General features: G+C 36.1%; 1 protein-coding gene across 1 annotated transcript; it reads left to right on the plus strand.

The window, feature by feature from the left end:
• The first annotated feature begins 14,217 nt into the window (after positions 1 to 14,217).
• On the plus strand, positions 14,218 to 16,039 carry LOC106304556 (phospholipase A1-Igamma1, chloroplastic-like). Its single transcript, XM_013740955.1, has one exon. The coding sequence runs from the start codon at positions 14,430 to 14,432 to the stop codon at positions 16,020 to 16,022; it is 1,593 nt and encodes a 530-aa protein (XP_013596409.1). The 5' UTR covers positions 14,218 to 14,429; the 3' UTR covers positions 16,023 to 16,039.
• Positions 16,040 to 23,447: the final 7,408 nt, after the last annotated feature.

The following is a 23,447-nucleotide window of genomic DNA, read 5'->3' on the forward strand; positions in this document are numbered from 1 at the left end:
TTTGAATTACCTTTTAACCTTAGATGATTGTTGAATCGGACCACCAAAGGAGTTGAGCCGCGAGCTGGACACGAACGGGATGCAAGCTGGAATGGATCGAGTCGCTTCTATCGGCCGCGGACGTCCTTTGTTGCTTGATCGGGAATGCCTTGATCGTCGGACGCGAGCTGTATGATGCTGTCGCGAACGAGGAAGAGGTCGCGTGCTGGAGCTGCTCTCGGGTCGCGAACGTCTGAGCTAAGATCAGGAACGCATTGGGCTGAAGCTGATCGGGGACGCGAGCTGGAACAGATGCGGGAACAAGAGACGCGATCGGGGTTTAGGGTTCGTCGGATCGCCGGCTAGGGTTAGGGTTTTAGAGTTTTTCGATTTGGGTATTAGCTTAGGGATTTAGAGTTTCGTGCTGATAACGTGTTATAAAAGTAATGGAAAAGTCTATCTTTATTCATAACATATAGGTTCCTTATATAGGAGATTACACCGTCATAGATTAATGAAAAGATTACAAATCATAATCTCTTGGTTATGAGCCATCCACAATCTGGTTCATAACATAAATAACTATAAAAATATAATTGATCAAATAAACCTAATCTAGTAGAGGCTGAGATATAATTATTACGTATATAATCTATTTATGACAATTTTCTCTATACATTCATTTTCAGTTTTATATCTTCAATTGATAATAACTATGTTTAATATAATTTTTGAATTTTTAAATTCAATTGATTCATCAAAATTGATTGTCCTTTTTTCTCCTTTGAAATTAGACTCCTAAAAGACTTGTTTGAGCCTCTGACGTTTCCCCAAGTGAATGTCTATTGATAAGAGTCACATGGATTAATAACCTTAACCTACTACATATATGACTATGGTAAACAAACACAGACAACCATTGATACAACACATTTGAGGATACTTTTTTCGTGTACCGTGTCCAAGATCCAATGCAAGATATAAGTAAGATAAAGAAGTCCACAAGCAATATCTATGTATCATCTCTCTTTGAAAATCAGCAACCTTTTAAGAAAATGACATGGTTGTGGTTTCTAAACTTAAACATATCGTGAGGAAAACATACCTCAAAGGCTCCATTAAATTAGCTCCATTTCTGCTGATTTATCTTGACCCTGGTAATGACTACATAAATAACTGGCATTGTTTGCCTATATTTGGCAATCAACCTGCAGAGAGATCAATAAAAGAAAATTCATTAGACAACTATAAATAGAATTTGTTTTACAAAAAAAAAAAAAAAAAACTATAAATAGAACAAACAGTAAAAAGTTTGTAAGAAAAAGAAGGCTGTGAAACTGAGTGCTCTTCCAGAAGAGGAAAAGTATATAATGACTGATGCCTTAACCTTATGTCCCTACAAAAATAAGAAAAGTAAACAGCTTCATGATCAGCTTTAAGTCCCCCATTGTCATAATCAAGAAGAGTGCAAGCAATAGTAGTGATCAATTCCACCAAACCCCTATTCTCTAAACCCCAGTTTCTCTGGACAAGTTAATCTAACAAAATCAACACAATAATAGCACAAAGCTCTCTCCAGAAAATGACACATCAGATTTTTAGAAGTTTGTGAGACTGTCATGTCAATAAATGAAAAAAAGTTGAAAGGCCAATAAAAACATTTCAGTTCTACATGTCATTGTATACCTAAGCTTCTCTAATTTTTCAATTGTGTTCGTCATTATATTCATATCGCCACTCCAAATACCCAAAAAACCCATTGTCGTTAGAATCATGTTGTCCGTCGTTAGGTTTCCACAAGACAAAGTGAGAATCAAATGGCTATTGGCAGCTGAAATATTATCTAGTTCATGATTGAAGATGAAACTCGTGGGTTTTGTAGATCCAGAAGGATCAGTATCTCTGGCATTTGCTTCGTGTCCTGTTATAGTTTTTGGTAAGGTGATTGTTTTTAGATTAACTTCATTAACGAAATCAATATAAGGTTCATGTACCAAATAGTTATCAGAAGTCTGAGTCTAAAGGTGACTCCTTTATTAGGTTTTTAGGTGAAAAATAATATATTTTGTTTGTGGTTGTGTTTTGGTTTTACATTTAGTATCAGTAAGGATGATGTCTATTTGTGTGAGAAAGCTTTAGCTGTTAGGGAAAAGCTTTTGGCTTTGTATCGGTTTAGCGATTACTCTTATTTCAATTAATAAGATGAGTTTTTGCTTTACAGAGGAAAGTGACACACTGACTTTTGTTTATGGATTGTTGAACTGTTTACTCAACGAAGATGGTTGATCAACAAGATGTTAGTAATCTATATGTTGCATGACCTGAAACGTTTCTTGCTCCACTGAGATGATTTACCAGTGTGCGATAGCATCAATTTCATTATTTTTACTTCGGTACCTGTGTTTATGAACTGAAGGATTCTAATAAGCTTAACATATGTTCTTTGCTGCAACACAGAAGGTTCAGAAAATAATAAACATGAGAACATGGAGATATGTTAATGAATTGTTTTTTTTGTTTGATAAGTTTAATGAATTGTTTCCAAAATTTGTTGATTCCTCTGCATATTTGAATCTCTCACTCTCACAAGGATCTCTTTCAATAAGATATTTTAGTTCTTAATGTCTTCTCATAACACAAAAACAATCAGATATTTCAGTTCTTACAATCATAATCTTTTAAATTAGAAAACTCATCATTTTGGATCGTACTGGCCTGATCATCAGCGGGTGGTGGTGCAGCTACATGAGGAGGAGGAGGAGGAGGAGGAAGAGGAGGAGCCACCGTAATAATATCAAAAGCCTTAAAGTATATATACAATTTTCACATCATGACTGGTAGTGCCTTACGCTTTCTCGTAGACAGATATCACAATCACCTGGGGAAAGATCAGGTGTGCATTGCATCAAAAAATATATGTTGGTGAAATATATCAAGGCTGCAGCATCGGCCTAATATAGCTTTTGTGGCCAAAATAGACGGGCTAGATCTGCAAATCCTAATAAAAAAGTGTTGGAGTAGTGCACAAGGCAAAGCGTGGGATCACCTGGCCACGAATACGCTTCTGTTTGGTTAGTAAAACTTTGTATCAAACCATCAAAACTGATCTTAATACAATCAGAATATTCCTTAGATCAGTTTGAAGTTGATCCTGTGAGAACATTCTTATTGCGTAGATACGGTTTGTCTCTTGTCCGCTAGAACCGTTGAAGAGGAAACCCTCTTAAGCTGTGACCTTGGAAGGAAGAGAAGAGACAATGAGACGGCGATTTGCGGAAGTACCAATCGGTCTGAAATACGTACCCACTGTCAGTACATCTTTGTGCTGAAACATAATCAATAGCAAAGCTTATGAGAACAAAACAGAGGATTCAAAATATACTCCTCCGCTGCATTTTTTTGTCAAGATGGTAAAGCAAAATCATTATCTTGTCTTTAAGTACATCTGTCCGTTTCTTTAAGTATTACTTCGTGACCTTATGGTCTTTGCTCCAAGCTGTCAAAGACATCTTTCAACTCTAAACAAAAGTAAATTATTAAATTTGTGCCAAAAAGAGAAGTGCCAAAACAAAATAGATAAATCACAAAAAAACATATTTAAAGCGAAGCTAAAAATGTCCGATTATTCAAACAAAGTAAACATGAAATGTTAGTTGCATCAAATAACAGAATCCTATAGACATTTTCCCACGACATACGCGGGAGTCGACCTATTATATGTTAAAAGCAGATGATTTATTTAAAATTGTACATACCTTCCATTTCACTAGATTAGAGCAGTGATTTCCGAGCCTCGTCCCAGGACGTTCGTCTGTCAAAGCTTTCCTTGCATCTTTGTTGTGGAGATAATTTTTTTAAACAGTTAGAAACTTCTATAAACTGAAAGTTTATTATACACTTGAGTCACATTAGCTTTAGGTTCGTACCTGAATAGAAAGAATGATGAAGCAAGCTTCTTGGGTTTGTTAGGGTTAACATTTTCGTTCTTCTTTTTATGGGTCTCTTTCTTCTTCTGCAAGAGACTTGATTATGATCATGTTATGTAATGCATTTTAGTGAGTTAAAAGGGAAAAGTGTGACCTTGATGATCAGATTGCCGGTTTTCTCCTTTTTCTTAAGCAGTTCGGGAGCTTCTTGTTTATGGAGTTTCATGAGCTCATCTTCTTCTTTCTTTTGACTAATGGCCTCTTCTTCTTTCGTCCTTTTGTATTCCTCCATTCCTTCAAGGTATGTCTCCTTGTTCTTCTTTTCCACCTGTTTAATATCACACATCAGTTCCTTCACTATCAAGCCTTTATATAGCTGTGAATGCAAGTATATACACGAAAAGAAACAGAATACTTCGTATGGTGTTTTTTGTTTATCTGACCCTTCTTCCACTCTTCTTTTGTCATCTCTGCGATCTATGAAAGCAGACCTCTTTGTTAAGTTCAACGTTTTTTAAAATAATAGACCACAAGCAAACGTCTAAAAGAGCAATACAGAACAATCTTGAATAAGAAAACAGAAACCAAACGAGTACTACATACATCAATGATTAGAACATCCTCAACAACAAGCACGCCATACACACAAGGAGAACCAACCATGAATTTGTGCTTGATGCCAATCTCAAACCTAAAGGAAAGTTATATCAGATTTCAATATCTGCAGAATCGAGATCTAACCAATTCCCAATCTAACCACAAAACCTAACCAAAAGCTAGATCAAGATATAGAGATTGTACCATGTTAGGTTTGAACTCCAAACTCATATTGTTACCATCACGACCGTTCATATTGTCTTCTTCCTGATCATACTTGTCATGTATTGGGGTTATCACCAAGATGATAACTTATGGTCTATGTTTTGGTGTTTATTTCTGTACATTATGACATTTAGATAGTGTGATTTTCTATTTATTTTGTTGGTGTAAGAATATGATAAGTGGAACAGAATACTGTTATGCGGCAGTCTTATTGTATTGTTGTGTATTTTATCCATGAAAACTCATGTGCCATATACTTTTTGTGCTCTTTATATGGTTACATATTGTGTTTGTGATATTTATCTTTGTAAGTCTGTGTTTTGTAGTCTAACATATCTTTTCTTTTGGCGAAAGAAAATAAAATATAAGTTGTATTACACACAGATCCGTAAATGATCCAAGTATTTGAAAAAGAGGCTCCCTTGCCAAACAAAGGAGACTCCATTATTTTTTTTTCTTCAGATGACTTAAAAAGCTTACTTAAACACACATATTATGAGACAATATATTTCTCTTCAACTAAGACATCTGAAAAGACCATTTTCGCCTTACTTGGTCCCTTTCATTCATTGTGTTTATAGCTACTAATGGATGTCAGCGCTTTTTTCTATTTCACATTTTACAAATAGTGAATAAAATATGTTTAAATTGTTGAAAAAGTTATTACGAAAAAAAAAAATTTCTTTTACCAAAATCAAGATTTGTTTATATTCTTTTTGGATGCTTAAAAATTTTACTTTAAGAAGTTATCATGAGACAATAAGCTTCTCTTCAATAAATAAGACTGAAGAAACGATTTCACTGACAATCAAGACACTAAAGAAAATTACTTAGAAAAAATATTAAAGTAAAAAAAATACTGTTTTAGAAAATTGACAAAACAATAAATTAAAGGCGCCAAGAAATCATTTTGAACTATGGTTGATCTATTTCATTCATCAGGTGTTAAGTGATACCATTGATTATATATGACTTTCTCTCTCTCTTTTATTTGATAGAGTAACTCATCTTAATTGGTTTTATAAATAATATGAAACAGCAACTGTGGAATTCATAGTTAGAGATAGAAAGACAAAGATAAAGATTCAATGATGATATTAGGAGGATTATTTCGAATTTATAATATCACAAATATGTTTATCATATTCTACTTGATTCTAATATACATTTAAAGCCTCCAATTCTCTCTCTACACACCATTCAGTAGCTTGTTTATAAACTTTACTTCTGGCAGTTCACATTTATGATTGTTATGAGTGTCTTACTATGTACTAAAAACGCTCTTTTAGGAAAATTATGATATTCTAAGCGTATGAAAGCAATGTTTCATGACGTTATCTTACAACACTTTGAAGACATGTTCGGTGTTGGTATTGATCCCACACTTCTGCAGGAACAACCTATGTAAGATGATGCTCTTCCGGTTTCATCACTCTCTGTTGAAAACATGCTCAGTCTTGTGGTATGACTATGCAGGAAATAGAAAATGTTGCTAATTCTGATAATCACAATGTGGGTCTTCATCCCTTGCCACTGGTTTTTAGGCAAGAACTTCATAATGATAATGAAAACGTCGACTTTGATGCATGATGTATTTGTTGCTGGTCTTTTGAACGTTTGGATTTCTATTTAAGCTTATGTTTTCTACAACTTTTTTTTTGTTAATTTTGAAGTACTTTAAATCAAAACATGTTTTAAGGGCTTTGAGAGCTCATTGGACCTTAATATATAGTTAATCAATTGTGTGCTTTATATATGGTCGTGTATTGTATTTTATGCCTATTTTGTGTTCTTTTGTTATCCTTGTTCAATCGATCTTCACCCAACTGATTCTTACCAAGCTTGAATCGTCCAAATCGCCAAACTCATATTGTTACCATCGCGACCCACAATCAAATTGTCTTTCCTGATCATATTTGTCATGTATTGTGTTTACCACCAAGATGATAATTTATGGTCTATGCTTTAGTGTTTATTTCAGTATATTGTGACATTTTGATAGTGTGATTTTCTATTTTATTTTGTAGGTGTAAGGATCTGATAAGTGAAATGTAAACCTTTTATGCAGCAGTCTTATTATATTGTTTTGTATTTTATCCATGAAAACTAATGTTCCATATACTTTTTGTGCTATTTATATGGTTACATATTGTGTTTGTGATATATCTATTCATAAGTTTGTGTTTTATAATCAAAATATATATTCTTTCAGCGAAAGAAAAAAATATATGTTGTACTAGTGGTATTCCGATTCTAAGCGCCGGGTTCGTACTTTATTTCTTTAATGTATTTTAAATTAATATTATTGTCTTAGTATGTAAAACAATTTCAAATATATGAAGATGCAAATATGTTTAAAGAGAAGGATAATTTTTCCAATCCATTTGATAGTGGTTAGCGATCTTAGTGTATCACTTTGTTTCGAAGTTGCTTAGGTCAAAGAGAAATATCATATGTATAGTATTTATTTAATTTAAAATTAAATTATATTTTAAAGTCCGTTGAGATGGTAAAATCATTGACAACAAATATCCAGTCCAGTTTTCAGAACTCTGATTGTTTTTAGAAATTTGTTCAACTAAGTTGTAGTTAATTGTATTGTCTTTTATAACCTTTAATTAGTCGTCTCCTCTCGTGAAGCTAACAGCTGTAAATTTAAATGTGGAAGCAGAGAAAGTGGTTTTGTTTTATTTAGTACTAGGATAAGACATGCGCCTTGCGCATGGTAAATTTATATGAAAATTATTTAAGAAATATCGTATGGAAAAAAAATTATATTATTGATCGAATTAATATATTTGGCTCTTTAACAATTTTTAAAACTTTTTTTGTTAATTACATAATTTGTTTACTGATGAAATGATCTCATTTTAAAAAATATTTTATGTCAAAAAATTATTTATCGCATAAAAACCTAACGTTTAGGCCGAAGAATCTCATGCCTACTAATTGGTTACAATGAAACTATGTCAGCTCAGTTTTATATCATGATTTAGCAATTTAAAAGTTAATTATTATTATGAGAAGTTTACGTTCACGTGTCAATCCTATCTATCTTCGATATTTTTCTCTTTTTTGTGTCATTTTGGTTATTGTTCGATATAAATATTGATTTTTGAGTTTATTCTCATTTATTTCTTTTATTTTGGCCTGAGATATAGAAAATGTTTAAGATTCAAAATTATTAAAGAGATACATACTTAGGTTAAGATCTGCGCCTTGTGCAAAATAAATACTTATTTTATATTTTTCTGCATATTATGAAATAATAAAATAATAATTACATATTAAATAACTAAGAAATCAGTTACTATTATGTAATAAATTGGCTTGACCGCTCTTGTTTATTCATAATTATTTTAGAATAAATAAATCAAAACAATCAATCTTATCTATCGTATATGAAATATACTTAAATTTAAACGATATGAAGTATATATATATTAACATAAACACCTATTAAAATAAAATTAATTACTTATACGATTTTATTATCATTGTATCTTATTATAGAAAAAATTTAAACATTGATCACAAAAGTTTATGTGAGACTATTAACAGTTTTAGTAATTTATACTCGTTTTGAAAAATTCAAAGTACAACATATACAAAAAAATCTAAAATTTTAATATATGATTAATGTAATTATGTAATTTATTTTAACAGTAAAGAATTAAACAAAAATGATAGAAATCATACATATTATTTGCAAATCTTCATTTTTTAAAATCATTAATTACTATATATATCATAATCACATTAGGTAATTCTGTAGGTTTTATTTAAGGAAATAATATATAATAAATAGCCACATTGCTTTAGTTAATATCATAAGATATCATATACAGTATAACCTCTTTAAATTAGTACTCTATAAATTAAAATACACTAAAAATCTCTATAAATAATATAATTTTTTAGTCCCAAATTGAGTTTTTGGTTCAATTAGTATATCGATAAATTAATATCTCTATAAATTAATAAAAAAATTATAGTTTTGGTGTAGTCCCAACATTATTAATTTATAGAGGTTTCACTGTAGTTGGTATTAAATGTTTATAGTGAGATATAAAAATCAAATTGGACCAACATGTTTTTCAATTTCAATGTGAGGCTGACACGTAGGATTAATTAACTACCTAATTAATTGACACATAAGCAAGATGTCTTTTTAATTATTACAAAATTGAAGTTACATCTTTTCAAATGTTTCTCAATTAATATATAGGGGATGATAATGGTTTTATTTACTTGAATTAGTTCTAATTGGCAATTCTTATAGTTTTGGGCCGAGGAGGCTTGTGTGAGTCTAAGCACATGTTTGGTCTAAGGATGTCTCTCTTGTATTTTGGTGTGTATAATTCAATTGTCTTTAAGGTTCAAAAGTTCTTTTTTTCTTTGTATTAGCCTATTAGGTCAGTAGAATATAAGGTAGGAGCTAACAAAGCATAAGGGATAATACTTTCGACCAAAAAAAGGGATAATACTAAATGGAACGAAAGATGCAATTCAGATAATGTATTATTAAAATATTGGTTATTATTGTTGATCTCAGCACATATTTTTTTTGTACACACCAAAAGCCGCAGAATCTTAAAGTAAATATGGTCAGCTATGGATTATTGATGATATATTGCGAAGGGAGCAGAGTAGGAGAGGAGTGGCAATAATCTATTACAATAATGAAAAATTAGTGTATCCTTTCGTAATGCCTGGGAAGCTTAGTAAAGGCAATACTGGGAAGCTTAGTAATGCCTTTCGTATCCCGGGTCTGAATCGCTTTCTGTCATTAATGAGCACAGTGTCATCTCCTTCTGGAGTAATCTTGCATTTCTGAATCATGGAAATTTCAAGCTGACAAGCTGCTCTTACCTTATCCTCTCCCAACAACCGAGCATCCTTAACTTTCCAAAGCACAAACGAATTCATAAATGCGCACCATGCCTTATCAAATAAGTCCAACTGAGATCTCAACGTCCGAAGCTTTGATTCCCCAACATACATCTTAACAGGACCCTCTTTAATAACCTTTATCAATAACTTAAACTCCCTCACAAACCCCTTCGCTGAGTCATTAAGAGCAGCCTCTTGATCACTTTGACTGTTAAACATAGCGTCTGGTTGACCGAATATCATAAAAGCAGAAAGGACCACTCTGACAGGAAACTTCGACATCTTCGCAGATATCACCGCCACCCTCCTACCAGGAGTAACTCTCTCTTTCCTTTCCTGATCCTTACGAGTACTTGGCATCTTCTTTTTCCTTGGGGTGGCAACTCTTCTAAGAAGATGATCAATGTTATCCATTATCGACGGTTGAGAAGAAGCGGTAACGTTTTAGAAGCTTCTAAGCGAACTTGAAGGCTGTCAAGCAAAGAGTTACCAGCTTTAAGAGTAGCAGGATGACTTTATTAGCACCGCGAGTAGCTCAAACGGTAGTGACTCATTAATCTTCAAAGCATCATAATATTCAGCCAAGTCCAAGGTTGTCTTCTTGTGACTCACAAAGCACTTCCAACACCTAACAAACAACACAAGAACAAAAGCTGTAAGGGAGATTATTAAAGAAACAGATAACTGATAGTGATTTATAAAAACTACCTTGACAGCTTTCTAGAGAGAAGATCACCATCTTGCTGCATCATATCGCAGTAAAGACTAATCGAATCACGCTGTCTTCTTCTCTGACAAAGAAACTTCGATCTATGTCTCTTCTCCTAGATCAAGAAACAGAACAGAATAAGAGAAACCAAAGACCAAAGCTTATGTCTATATATATAGTTGTTACCCTCAGCAATTTGTCTTCAAGTTTGTCCATCATTTTACTCAGAAAGGGAAGAGACTGATTTTTTTTTTTTGTGGAAGTTTAATATAAAGGAATATGATCGTTAAGGAGATAGTACCTGGTGAGAAGTAGGCATGAAGTTTGGGCTTCAGAGAGAATGTGTTCATCATGTTTGCTCAGTAAATCTAATAGCGATAGGAGAATCACACAATCTGAAGTTCTTGTTGCTTCTTGCAACATCAAAAACACTGAGCTCAGTTAAGCCTGTGATGATTAACATAAGTTGGTTCATTCTATATGCAGTACTACTCATTAAGTGTTTAACTTATCGTAACTTATCGTAAGATAAATTGACAATTTGGAGAAAACTTGGAAACTGAGAAAAGAATACCCTCCGGTAATTCTTGACTTGACAGTAGCAAGTGGTAAAATCAGTCAGCAGAGGAGGAGGATTAAGTTCCATCTCTAGTGGAATCATTTGGTTCCTCAGAGCACTCTACAACAACACCAAACATTCAAAAATCTTCATAAGAAGTTAAAGCAGAAGAAGTGAGAGATCAGAGATGTAACGTGCCATTCCTGTGATATATGGTAAGAGAGCTAAAGTGATAGTTGGAGACGCCGAGAAAAGGGATGGAGCAAAGAGGAAGCCGATTGATTGGTTTTGAGCGCGAAGATCCCCATCGGTCGGATGCATGGCAATTGGCAAGTCTCTCAATCTCTCTCAATAAGGTAATGGAATCGGTGGACATTGTCTATAAACCAATAGCCATATACTGATTTCAGGATCTAAGTTTGTTGATCATGAAATTGATCTCATTCGCTGGAAAAATCTAAGCACGGATTGAGAAAGTGAGAAATAGGTTCATCTCTGACTTGGTTTGTATAGAAAGTAAAGAAGAATTGAAGATGATGTAGCGGGATGACGTTATTGATTGATATTTCAGAGGATCGCAACGGTGATTGAGAAGATGAAAACGTGACTATCTCCGGCCAAGTAAGAACCTAGTGCAACGAAAGAGAGTAACTCGGAACTGGGCTTGAACAATATGGGACACTTTACAAATAATTGTTTTCTGTAAGTAATCACTTGCGTTTCCTAACTAACAATTTCGGTAGAGCTAGAGGAGTGCGACACATGGCAACTTTTGTCTTATGCATATTGATGACGTGGCAGTAGAAATTTATTCTTAACAAATTACTATAGTAACATATACTATTTTAAAAGGAATTGTTTATATTCTTTTTGGATGCTTAAAATTGTACTTTAGAAAGTTATCAGTAGACAATCAAGACATTAAGTAAACTTATTCTTAACAAAATATTATAGTAAAAAACATTATTTAAAAAAAGGTCAAGACAATAAATTGAAGGCACCGAGAAACCATTTCACTATGCTTGATCTATTTCATTCATCAGTTGTTAAGTGATGCCATAGATTATATATGAATTTCTCTCTCTTTTGTTTCATAGAGTATTAATCTTAATCAGTTTATAAATAATTTGAAAAAGCAACTGTGGAATTTATAGTTAGAGAAAAGACAAAAGAAAGATTCAATGATGATACTGTGAGGATTATTTCGAATTTATACTATCACAAAGAGGTTTATCATATTCTACTTGATTCTAATATTATAAAGCCCCAGTTCTCTCTCTACACACTAAAATTTACTTACGACTGTTCACATTTATGATTGTTATGAGTGCCTTACTGTGTACTAAAAACGCTCTTTTAAGAAAATTATGATTTTCTAAGCGTAAGAGAGCAATGTGTTTCATGACGTTATCTTACAACACTCACGATGAGGATGTGAACGCCATCATCTCTGGAACTGCTGTTGAATAGGACGAAGATTGCTATCCATATTTCCACTGTGATCACTATTGGTTTGTGCATAAGCGGCAGCAGAAAAAGTAAAAGTATTGACCGTTCTCTTGGGGTGCTTGGCAATTGGAAACCTCTAACACACGCAAAGAATATTATGTTAGGTACAACTTGATTGGTTTCAAGCAAAGTTTTCAGCTTGTGAAGGTGAAGTCATGAAGAATACATCCGATACTCCACCAGCAACCTATTTGAATCATTCTTTGTCTGTCATTTATTCTTTGATGCATCTCAAAAGGTTAACCCAAGATTCCAGAGTGGTATAGCACAATATACTATTCCTCAACAGCCTCTTCTGAATGATGATGTCTTGCTTGGGGAAGATACTGCTCTTCAACAATCTCTGCTGAATGATGATCTCCTGTGATGGTCGCCATGTGTGAAGTTTAACCATACAAAGAATAATAAAAGGTTTATCTCTACAGTTAATCAATAAAGAATAATAGGCTTGGCTCAGAGGAATGACGTGGAGAAACAAAATGTTTTGATTGTTTTGTATGTTTTTTAGTTATTGTCATAATATGATTTTCTAAGCTTAAGAAAGCAATGTGTTCCATGACTTTATCTTACAACACTCACGTACTAAATATTATTATATTGTTAGGAAAAATGAAGTGTTGATCGTTCTCTTGGGGTGTTAGGTGACTGGAAGCTTCTAACTCCTCCAAAAAAAATAAGATCATGGTTTGGACAACTTTGCTTGGCTTTAGTCGCAAATTAAGCTCGTAAAGGATAAGATGAAGACTGGCTAGTTTCAAGAGGAATATGTTCATGTTTCCACCAGCAACGAGTTTGAATCATGGGCAATTTGCCATTTGTATTTTGAATGCAAAAAAGAGGGATACCAAGGATGAGAGAATGGAGTAGCACAAGATACCGCTCCTTGGTGGATCAAATTTCTCCACTCACCGTTGAAGAGATGGTCAATGTTGGTCTTGATCCCATACCGCATATAGACTACGCTGAATGATGAACACAATTTTCTAGCATTCTATTCATGTATCATAAATTTGCCATCTTGTGAAATTAAGAGTTTCAACTTATCGTTAATAAAGTATTTGGCCAACTAGCTTTTTTTCTATTCTAAATATAACTTAAACTTTTCATCCATAATCAACTTATTAAATAACTTGAATTTTATTTAAAAAAATAAATTATTTAATAAAAATAAAATGATTTTGCTAACCAAACTGATGAAATATGATCCACATAAGTATTGTTGATGGAAAACTATAAACATTTCATATAATTTAAATGAATGCTCAAGTTGTGTTAGAATATGTAAACTAACCACAGAAAAAATAGAAGCTAAATTTAATTGCTTTCTGGAATCTCCAAAATTAAAGATTAATTTTTAGTCAATTAAGTCAGACTGGTTGGTCAGAAATCCATTCCAATATACGTACGTACATTTCCATTCAATAATATGTGTGTGTTTTATGTAAATGGTCCTATCCATATATAGGAATAACAAATATATTTATAATTTGTAAATCATCAAAAGTGGACCCGTTATTAGGCAGTAAATTGGACTTATGTAACCTAACGCCAAAGACGACATGGTAGACTCTTGTTCTTGTATGCATATAGAGCTGCCGTAGTTATTAAAATCAACAGGCGTGTTATTATTACTTTGACCAACTAATTAGAGAAAATAAGAGGGTTGTTTCTTTCCAAGAGAAGATTTAGAATATTAATTTGATCTAGATCAAGTTGTTGGACCTGGTTTAGCTGAACCGGGATTCTGATTCTATTAGCATTTAGCAACAACTTGGGAGTGCGATTATTCACATTCAAAGCTAAACCGAATGTACTGGGAATCAAGGTCTGCTCCTAACAATTTAATAAATTGGAGCGGTCAAACATTTAGAACCGCTTCACCAGTCTTCGCAGAAGTTACATATGCGTGTGTGATCATACGAAATTTTTTCATATATATAAACAACATATAGAGATCAATTCCAGAACACATCGATCTGCTTCTTGCTACAACACACCACAACTTTAATTATCACTCATCATATACTCAGAAATGGAGAAGTCACTGGTCAAAACTCCATTGAGAAAGCTAAGAAGAAGAGGAACGAAGCGGTCCTGGAGATTGAAGCAGAAGCTCAAGCTGACATGGAAGTCTATCAAGATCCAGGTAAGGTCACATCTACCTGGCGCCTTCTTGTCAACCAAGAAACGCCTCACGCACGTGAAATCAAGAAATCAAGAACAAGAACTAGCTCAAGTGGCCAGGAAGATCTGCAAAATCTCCAACGACTCCACCAGTTCGCTGGCGTTTCTTCTTCAGCTTCCGAAGTATTCAGCAACGGATTTTCTAGACCGCGGCGATCTGATGACTCCAGCTGCGTCTCCAAGGGAAAACATATCCAAAATGTGGCGTGAGCTTCACGGTTCCAAGAACTGGGAGAATATTCTTGATCCTCTACATCCATGGCTGAGGAGAGAAATAACCAAATATGGAGAGTTCGTGGAATCAGTCTATGATTCTCTCGATTTCGATCCTTTATCTGAATTCTGCGGAAGCTGTAGATACAACAGGAACAAACTCTTTGAGGAGCTTGGTTTAACAAGACATGGTTACAAGGTAACCAAATACATCTACGCCATGTCTCATGTGGATGTCCCTCAGTGGTTCTTGAGCTCATCTTTGGGTGCGACGTGGAGCAAAGACTCTAACTGGATGGGGTTTGTTGCTGTGAGTGGAGACAGAGAGTCATTGAGGATCGGTCGGAGAGACATTGTCGTTGCCTGGCGTGGCACCGTGACTCCTACTGAATGGTTCATGGATCTTAGAACTAGTGAAGAGCCTTTCGATTGTGAAAGTGAACATGGCAAGAGGGTGGTGAAGGTGCAAAGCGGGTTCTTCAGCATCTACAACTCCAAAAGCGAGCTCGCAAGGTACAATAAAGAAAGTGCATCTGAGCAGACAATGGAGGAAGTGAAGCGGTTAGTTAAGTTTTTTAAGGAAAGAGGCGAAGAGGTGAGCTTAACCATCACCGGTCATAGCCTTGGAGGTGCATTGGCGCTTATGAACGCTTACGAGGCCGCGAGAGATGTTCCGGAGTTATCTGGTAACGTTTCTGTGATCTCATTTGGTGCGCCGAGGGTAGGTAACTTGGCATTTAAGGAAAGGCTAAACAGTTTAGGTGTTAAAGTCTTGCGTGTGGTGAACAAGCAAGACATTGTCCCTAAGCTTCCTGGTATCGTGTTCAACAAGGTTCTAAACAAACTCAACCCCATAACGTCGAAGCTAAATTGGGTCTACAGGCACGTCGGAACGCAGCTTAAGCTCGATGTATTCAGTTCTCCTTACGTAAAACGTGATTCGGACTTAGCGGGATCTCATAACCTCGAGGTGTATCTCCATGTTTTAGATGGCTTCCACCGCAAGAAATCAGGGTTTAGGGTTAACGCCAGGAGAGACGTTGCGTCTGTGAACAAGAGTACAGATATGTTACTGGATCATCTAAGAATACCTGAGTGTTGGTACCAAGTGGCACATAAGGGTCTGATTCTCAACAAGCAGACCGGCCGGTGGGTGAAGCCAGTCCGGGCCCCGGAAGACATTCCCTCTCCTTTATCGACCGGACCAAAACCTATGTATAGCTCGTGAGTTTAAAATAATAATTATATTCCTTCCATTCATTCGTTTCATAAATCATTTGTCTTTGTGAATTTTGATTACAAAATTTCAATTTGATGTACATATATCAAGTTGTGAATGCATATGTGTTTATAGTACATTTTATACTAGTTACAATTAACATCTAAAGGAAAACCGAACGTGTCAACATACAATAGATAAGAACTAAAACATGTACATCCTTTAGACGAAGCTAAAACAGTTTTGTATTTACTCTCCTGAAGAGAGCACACCCTATAGGATTATGGAAAGTGTTAATCATTATTGACATGATACTAGAGTATATATACATGAACAAGAGACGTAGACTAGAGTATTCTATTTACAAAGTAGTCACTATACTTATATTATCTATATGCCCCCTCAAGATGGAGGGTCTGAGGACACTCCAATCTTGGAACATGCTTGCTGGAACTGGCTTCTCGGTAGTGGTTTTGTCATTGTGTCTGCTAACTGATCTCGAGAAGAGACATGTGTGACCCGGAGCCTGCATGCTTGAATCATGTTTCTTGTGAAGTGATAGTCCAAGGCGATGTGCTTCATTTTAGAATGAAAAACCAGGTTAGCACACAGATACGTAGATCCAACATTATCACAATATATTGCCGGAGGAGAAAGGAGCTGAAACTGTAACTCTGAAAGAAGAGAGCAAAGCCATGTAACTTCAGACGTTGTATTCGCAACTGCTCTATATTCAGCTTCCGTAGATGAACGCACGACTCCTTTCTGTTTCTTTGATGACCATGAGATTGGGTTCTGTCCCAAGTAGATGATGTATCCATTTGTTGATGTGTAGTCGTCTGTATCGCCGGCCCAATCAACATCAGAAAATGCATGTAATGTCAGTGGCGTGTGCTTGTGTAGTAAGATACCATGAGAGCTCGTACCTGCCAGATACCGGAGAACCCGTTTGGTGGCGAGTCAATGATCTTCCGTGGGTTGGTGCATAAACTGTGAGAGACGCGCAACGGAGTAGGAGATATCAGGGCGAGTGAAGGCTAAGTATTGTAAGCTTCCCACCACTGAACGGTATAGTGATGCATCTTTGAGCAGGACGCCACTGTTGAGCGTGAGCTTGGGTGTTGTCGGAAGTGGTGTAGCGACCGGTTTCGCGTCTGTCATGTTTGCCTTGTGTAGAAGATCAGTGATATATTTCTTCTGAGACAGATGAATGCCAGCCTTTGTGCGCTTCACTTCAATACCTAAGAAGTAGTGGAGATCAACAGGATCTTTGATGGAGAACCGAGACGCAAAAGCTTGAAGAACAGTTTGAACATAACGATCATCATTCCCGGTGACAATGATGTCATCAACGTAAACCAAGACATATGTGAGTGTGTTTCCAGTGGTATGGACAAAGAGTGATGTGTCTACGGAAGAGTTAACAAAGCCAGCAGTAAGAAGATGTCGTTTAAGAGACATAAACCAGGAGCGGGGAGCCTGTTTAAGACCATAGATTGGCTTGCGCAGGCGACAAACATGATGAGGACGGTCTCTGTCAACAAAGCCAGGAGGTTGCATCATATAGACTTCTTCAGTTAAGTCACCTTTGCAGAAAAGCGTTGTTGATATCCAGTTGCTTCAGAGGCCACGACTTTGTTACTGCAATATCAATAACCAAGCGAATGGTAGTTGATTTAATAACTGGACTGAAAGTTTCAGAATAATCAACCCCATATCTTTGTGTGTATCCTTTAGCAACAAGGCGACCTTTGGGACGTTTCTCTTCACCATTTGCAAGATACTTTGTGGTAAACAACCATCAACATCCAATAACATTATGTGCTGCATTTGGTGGTTCAAGATCCCACGTGTGATTGGCAATATGGGCATCGAACTCGTAGATTGCAGCCTTTCGCCATTTATCTTCTTTCATGGCTTGATTAATCGTTGTTGGTTCTGCGGCTCTATGTTTCTTTCCTGCAACAGTAAGAGTTAGTTTTTGGATTGGTTTGGTAATTTTGTTTTTGGCTCGAATTTGCATTTTGTGGATATTTTGTGGCTGTTCTTGTACTGGTATTTCTGGTTCAGTGGGTTGAACAGGCATGGCTGGTGAGGGAGGAAGATGATTTGTCGTGGGTACTGACTGAGACGTGGGTGTTGTCTCATTTTGAGTAGGAGCAGTAGGCTCAGGAAGTGTGGGTGATTGCTGAGTCATGGGTTGTGACTCATTTTGAGAATGAGCAGTGGGCTCAGAGGTTGAAGAAGAGAGAGATTGAGGAGTAGAAGGTAATACCTGAGTAGTCGGAGGTTGCGGGTGAAGGTCTGTGCTCGAGGGTCCCATTCTTTCCGTCGGTATAGTTGTTGCCGGTGGAGTATATGATGAAGAAGGTGAGGACTTGTCATCTGGAACCTTTGTTTCTTTGTTGAAAGGAAACTTTGTTTCCACAAATTGCACATGTCTGGAAGTGTAGACACGGCCTGTTGTGGTGTCAAGACAGTAGTATGCGCTTTGTGTGGGAGAGTACCCAAGAAAAACACACTCAGTAGAGCGAGGCTGCAGCTTATGTTTGGTGTATGGACGTAGCCAAGGGAAACACTTGCATCCAAACACTCTAAGCTTCTCATAGTTGGGTGGTTCACCAAACAACTTCTGATATGGTGACTGCATTGAAATTGTTGGTGAGAGGAGGCGATTAATGAGGTAGACAGCAGCAGTGAAAGCGTATGTCCAGTACTCTTTTGGCATAGATGAAGTTGATAGGAGGGTGAGGCCTGTCTCAACAATGTGCCTATGTTTTCGTTCCGATACACCACTGTGTTGAGGTGTATGCGGTGCCAAGGTTAGATGACTGATTACATGCTCTGCAAGAAACGACCGTAGAGCTATATATTCGCCACCGTTGTCTGAAAAGAGAGTCCCTATTTTTGCCTGAAATTTGTTCTCCACAAGAGCTTTGTATGCAATAAACACCTCCTTGACTTCTGATTACTTTTTCAATGGATATAGCAATGTATAGCGAGAAAAATGATTGATGAGAACAAGATAGTAGCGGTAGTTGTCAATGGAGGTTATGGGAGATGACCAAACATCAGTGAAAGAAGATATAGATGAGTTTGTAAAAGGTAATTTGTGGCTCTTATTAATCAAACATTGAGAACAAGAAATCTGTTTTTGAGAACTTGAACAAATAGGAAGTGAAAACTGAGAAACAATAGTGTTTAAAATAGAAGAAGATGGGTGGCCGAGCCGGGAATGCCACGAAAACATAGAGGTTTTGGGGTTTGAAGAAGTGACCATGGCCTTTTCTTGAGCATGAGATACGGACCATTCATAGAGTTCATTCTTAGTCTTGCCTTGGAGCAATGGGACCCCCGTACTGAGATCCTTCACCTGAAAGGAGGCAGGGAAAAATTCAACAGAAACTCCATTAGTATTGCAGAGCCAATACACCGATATAAGATTCTTATCAACATCAGAAACACATAAGATTTTATTCAATACTAATTGACGAGTAGGAGTTGAGAGAATAGAGGAACCGGTGTGTGAGATCCGTTAAGACAAACCATCTGCAATGAGCACATCATCTCCTCCATTATACGGCTGGTGTAAGGCAAGATTGTTAAGGTCTGAAGTTATGTGATGTGTTGCTCCAGAGTCCAGGAGCCAATTCGCTGCAGTGTATGGTGAGTTGACTGCAACATTTGCTCTCGGTTGCCATTGCTTGAACGGATTTGCGTTTGATGAGTTCCCTTGTTGTTGAAGCCCTTGAAGTTGTGGACATCTTCTTGCACTATGTCCCCGAGTATTGCACAGCTGACACTGCCCAAGTACGGTTTGAAGGGCCTCTGTTCCGGTCGACTCTGCGATTGTGTGTACTGCACGTTATCACCAGAGTAGAAGGAATGAGGGTTCTTCGTGTTGTTGTAGTTGTTGCGATGATTGTTGTAGGTTTGTTGCGGACGATGTTGTGCCGCATTAGCTGAGGTGGGGATGACACTGGATGGAGTCGAGCTGCTGGAGAGAATCTTTGCCTCATGATTCAACAAGCGCTCATGTACTTCCGTGATACTTGGAGCAGTATCCTTCAATCTGATCAACCACCATTTTGTAGTCATCAGGGAGTCCAGCCAGAATGATTTCCACTCGATCCTCATGATCATAGGGTTTTCCAAGTATCGCTAGTTGATCAAGCTTGGACATAGCGCCTTGGAGGTATTCATCAATTGTTTTCGTTCCCTTGGTGTAGATCTTCAGTTGATCTCGGAGATGCTTGATGTGACTACGAATCGGTTTGGCATATGTAGCCGCCAGCTTCTCCCAGATCTGAGAGACAGTGGTGGTGCGAGACACAGTTGGCTGGATAGACGTCGAAATAGCTCCAAGAAGAGGATTGTAGATAAGCTTGTCTTGTCTTGTTCAATGGACAAACTCAGGGCTGGGGACTAGGACATCATCAATTGTGATGTTCTGGGCAGGGATCACAGCATTGGCATCAAGATGTTTGGCGAGAGCGGAGCCATCCAACAAGGCATGAACTTGTAAACTCCACATGAGATAGTTTGTGCTTGTGAGTTTAGAGACGTTGGACATGTTGATGTGCAGGAGAGAGTTTGCGTTGTTGGTGATGGAGATCACTTCATTAGGTCTAGGAGTAAAGCTCTGATACCATATAGGATTATGGAAAGTGTTATTCATTATTGACATGTACTAGAGTATATATACATGAACAAGAGACGTAGACTAGAGTATTCTATTTACAAAGTAGTCCCTATACTTATATTATCTATACACCCTTCTCAAAAAAATTGAATAACCCATAACCCGATCTCAACAAAAAAATCCAAGGGTTTTAACCGTTACGCCACTTTCTCGCTGGTTTTAATCCCATTTCAGTAGTTTGTGAGTTCTATTCTTGGAATGCGAACTTCACCCCCACATCCTAGAGCCAGTTATTGATCACAAAATTTGTTGATCGGTGTTGCAAATCCATACAATAGAAGTACAAAAAATCTTGTAGATGATCTACCTATAGTTCTCAATTCTTCTTCCCAGAAACTTTCAGTAAATGATCTCCATTATCGATTACGCAGTTGAAATTTCTGAACAACACCAATAATCCTCTAACACACTAATAGAGAAATCAAAACATATCCAGAATCTCCCACATGTAACTTGTTACTAATTGTGCATACAACATATAATGTACCAAAAAAAAAAAGAACATGTTTTTGGTAATCAGAACATTTTTGTTTTGAACCATATTAAATGTTGTTTCTCTTATTCAATATCTCAAGGTAACAACTAAATCAACACAGTATTCATTCAATATTTACCGACTATCTTCTAATAAAAACTAGGTGATAACCCACGCGTGAGTTTTTATAATAATGTTTATTTATTAAATGGTTTTAACATTTTGCAACAATACAATTTTTATCGACTATATAATGACGAATACAAATGTTGGTTTCTTAAATATATCATCGTTGTTGAATAGCTAAAATATTACATCTTATTTTAATTATTTTTAAAACTTCATATGCACAAAAAAAATTAAGTTTTGCGGCTGACACAAATCACCAAAACCAAATAGGCAACATCGATTATATAATGACGAAAGGGGATTAGGTTTTTTGCTCTCGATTTGTATACTATTGACTCTCCATAAGTGATTTCATTTTCTACCTCAATAAAATTGTACTTTCGTTCTCGTCTTTGTTTCAATGATATGAGTTAAGTTTCTTTTTTTAACTTCTTCTATGAATTCGGTGAATTACATAAGTGTCAATTTAAAAAAAATAGACATCTGTAAAAATTAGTTTCACTCGAGATATATATCTAAGAATCAAAATTTTGAAAAAAAATCACCGGAAAACTATATTAACAAATTAATGTTCAAATCTAATATATCAAGTTGATATAGAATATAAGTGCAGACTCGAAATATAAATGTTTGTCAAGTATATATTCACCAGTTCGGTTTAAAAATCATCTAATTCAAGAACAACAAAACAAATTACTTATTTCACCAGTTTGGGTAATATCTGAATCCAAACGGATAATATCTGAACCCGAATGGATATCCAAAGATAACCAAACATAAGTATACTTATACTTATATTTCTAATTTACTTTTCTCATTTTATTTAAAATATTTGTATTAATGATGTTTAGTTTCACTCGAATTAATATTTATACACAGCGAGCTGCTCAGGCAAGATCGGTAGTGAATGCGACAGTACCAACTATTCCTGGTAGATGGTGTTATACAGATGGATCATGGAAAGAAAATGATAGATACTCGGAACAAGGGTGGTACAGTACTTTGGAAGGTTTTGCTGGTTTGATGGGAGCGAGGAACACTAGAGTGAGTCAATCACCCCTTCATTCGGAAATAGAGGCACTTATTTGGGGGATGAAATGTATGAGGAATTTAAGACAGCTTACAGTTACTTTTGCGACAGATTGTTCTCAATTGGTGAAGATGGTTTCTGAACCTGAAGAACGGCCTGCATTTGCAAGTTATCTGGAAGACATCAAGGTCCTACAAAGCAGTTTCCATAGCTCAGAGCTCATCCATATACCAAGGACGCATAATTCAAGGGCGGACAGTCTAGCACGCAGTGCAAGAAAGCAACCCTCTTTTGTTGTCCATATGGATGCGGAGCTACCAGTTTGGTTTACAGAATCTATATGAGTCTGTTTGTTGACAAAAAAATAATAATAATAATGATGCTTATTGCTCAAAATTAGATAATATACATATAATTATGGACAAAATCATTTGCTACTTGCTTAAAATACATATCAAGCTCTTGTTTCTTCCATTAACAAAAGTTTCATCTAAAATTTCAAAACAACAACTAAATTAGTGTGTTTCTAATCTATTAATAGTTTAGTCTTTTAAAAATTAGAAAATCAGTTAAATTAAAATATATTTTAAATACAAAAAACTTAAACAATGAATAATTTATTTATTTTTCTTCAAAATTAGATATCCGAACCCAGCCCAAAATATCCGAACCCGAACATAAAATACCCGAATCCGACTCAAAATGTAGAAATACCCGAATGGTTCTATAACTTTATACTGAAATTGTGACAACCTATCCCGCTCACTCGGAATGACTCACAGCCCTGCAGAGCACTGACTCCAACTCCTCCATTATGAATTCTCTCTGACTCCATAATTAGGTTGTTGGTGAGGCTCGAACCCACCGCCAACCAAAAATAACCGATACGAGATCATGGGGGATCAATTGGTGACAACTCATCCTGGAGGAGTGTTGTTAAAGGGTGAGGTCATGGGTTCGAGACTCACCAACAACCTAATTATGGAGTCAGAGAGAACTCATAATGGAGGGGTTGGGGTCGGTGCCCTGCAGGGCTGTGAGCCGGATTCCGAGTGAGCGGGATGGGTTGTCACAGAAATACCCGATACGAACCCGAAC

The sequence above is a fragment of the Brassica oleracea genome, chromosome C7 (genome assembly GCF_000695525.1).
Source record: "Brassica oleracea var. oleracea cultivar TO1000 chromosome C7, BOL, whole genome shotgun sequence".
Lineage (NCBI taxonomy): Eukaryota > Viridiplantae > Streptophyta > Magnoliopsida > Brassicales > Brassicaceae > Brassica > Brassica oleracea.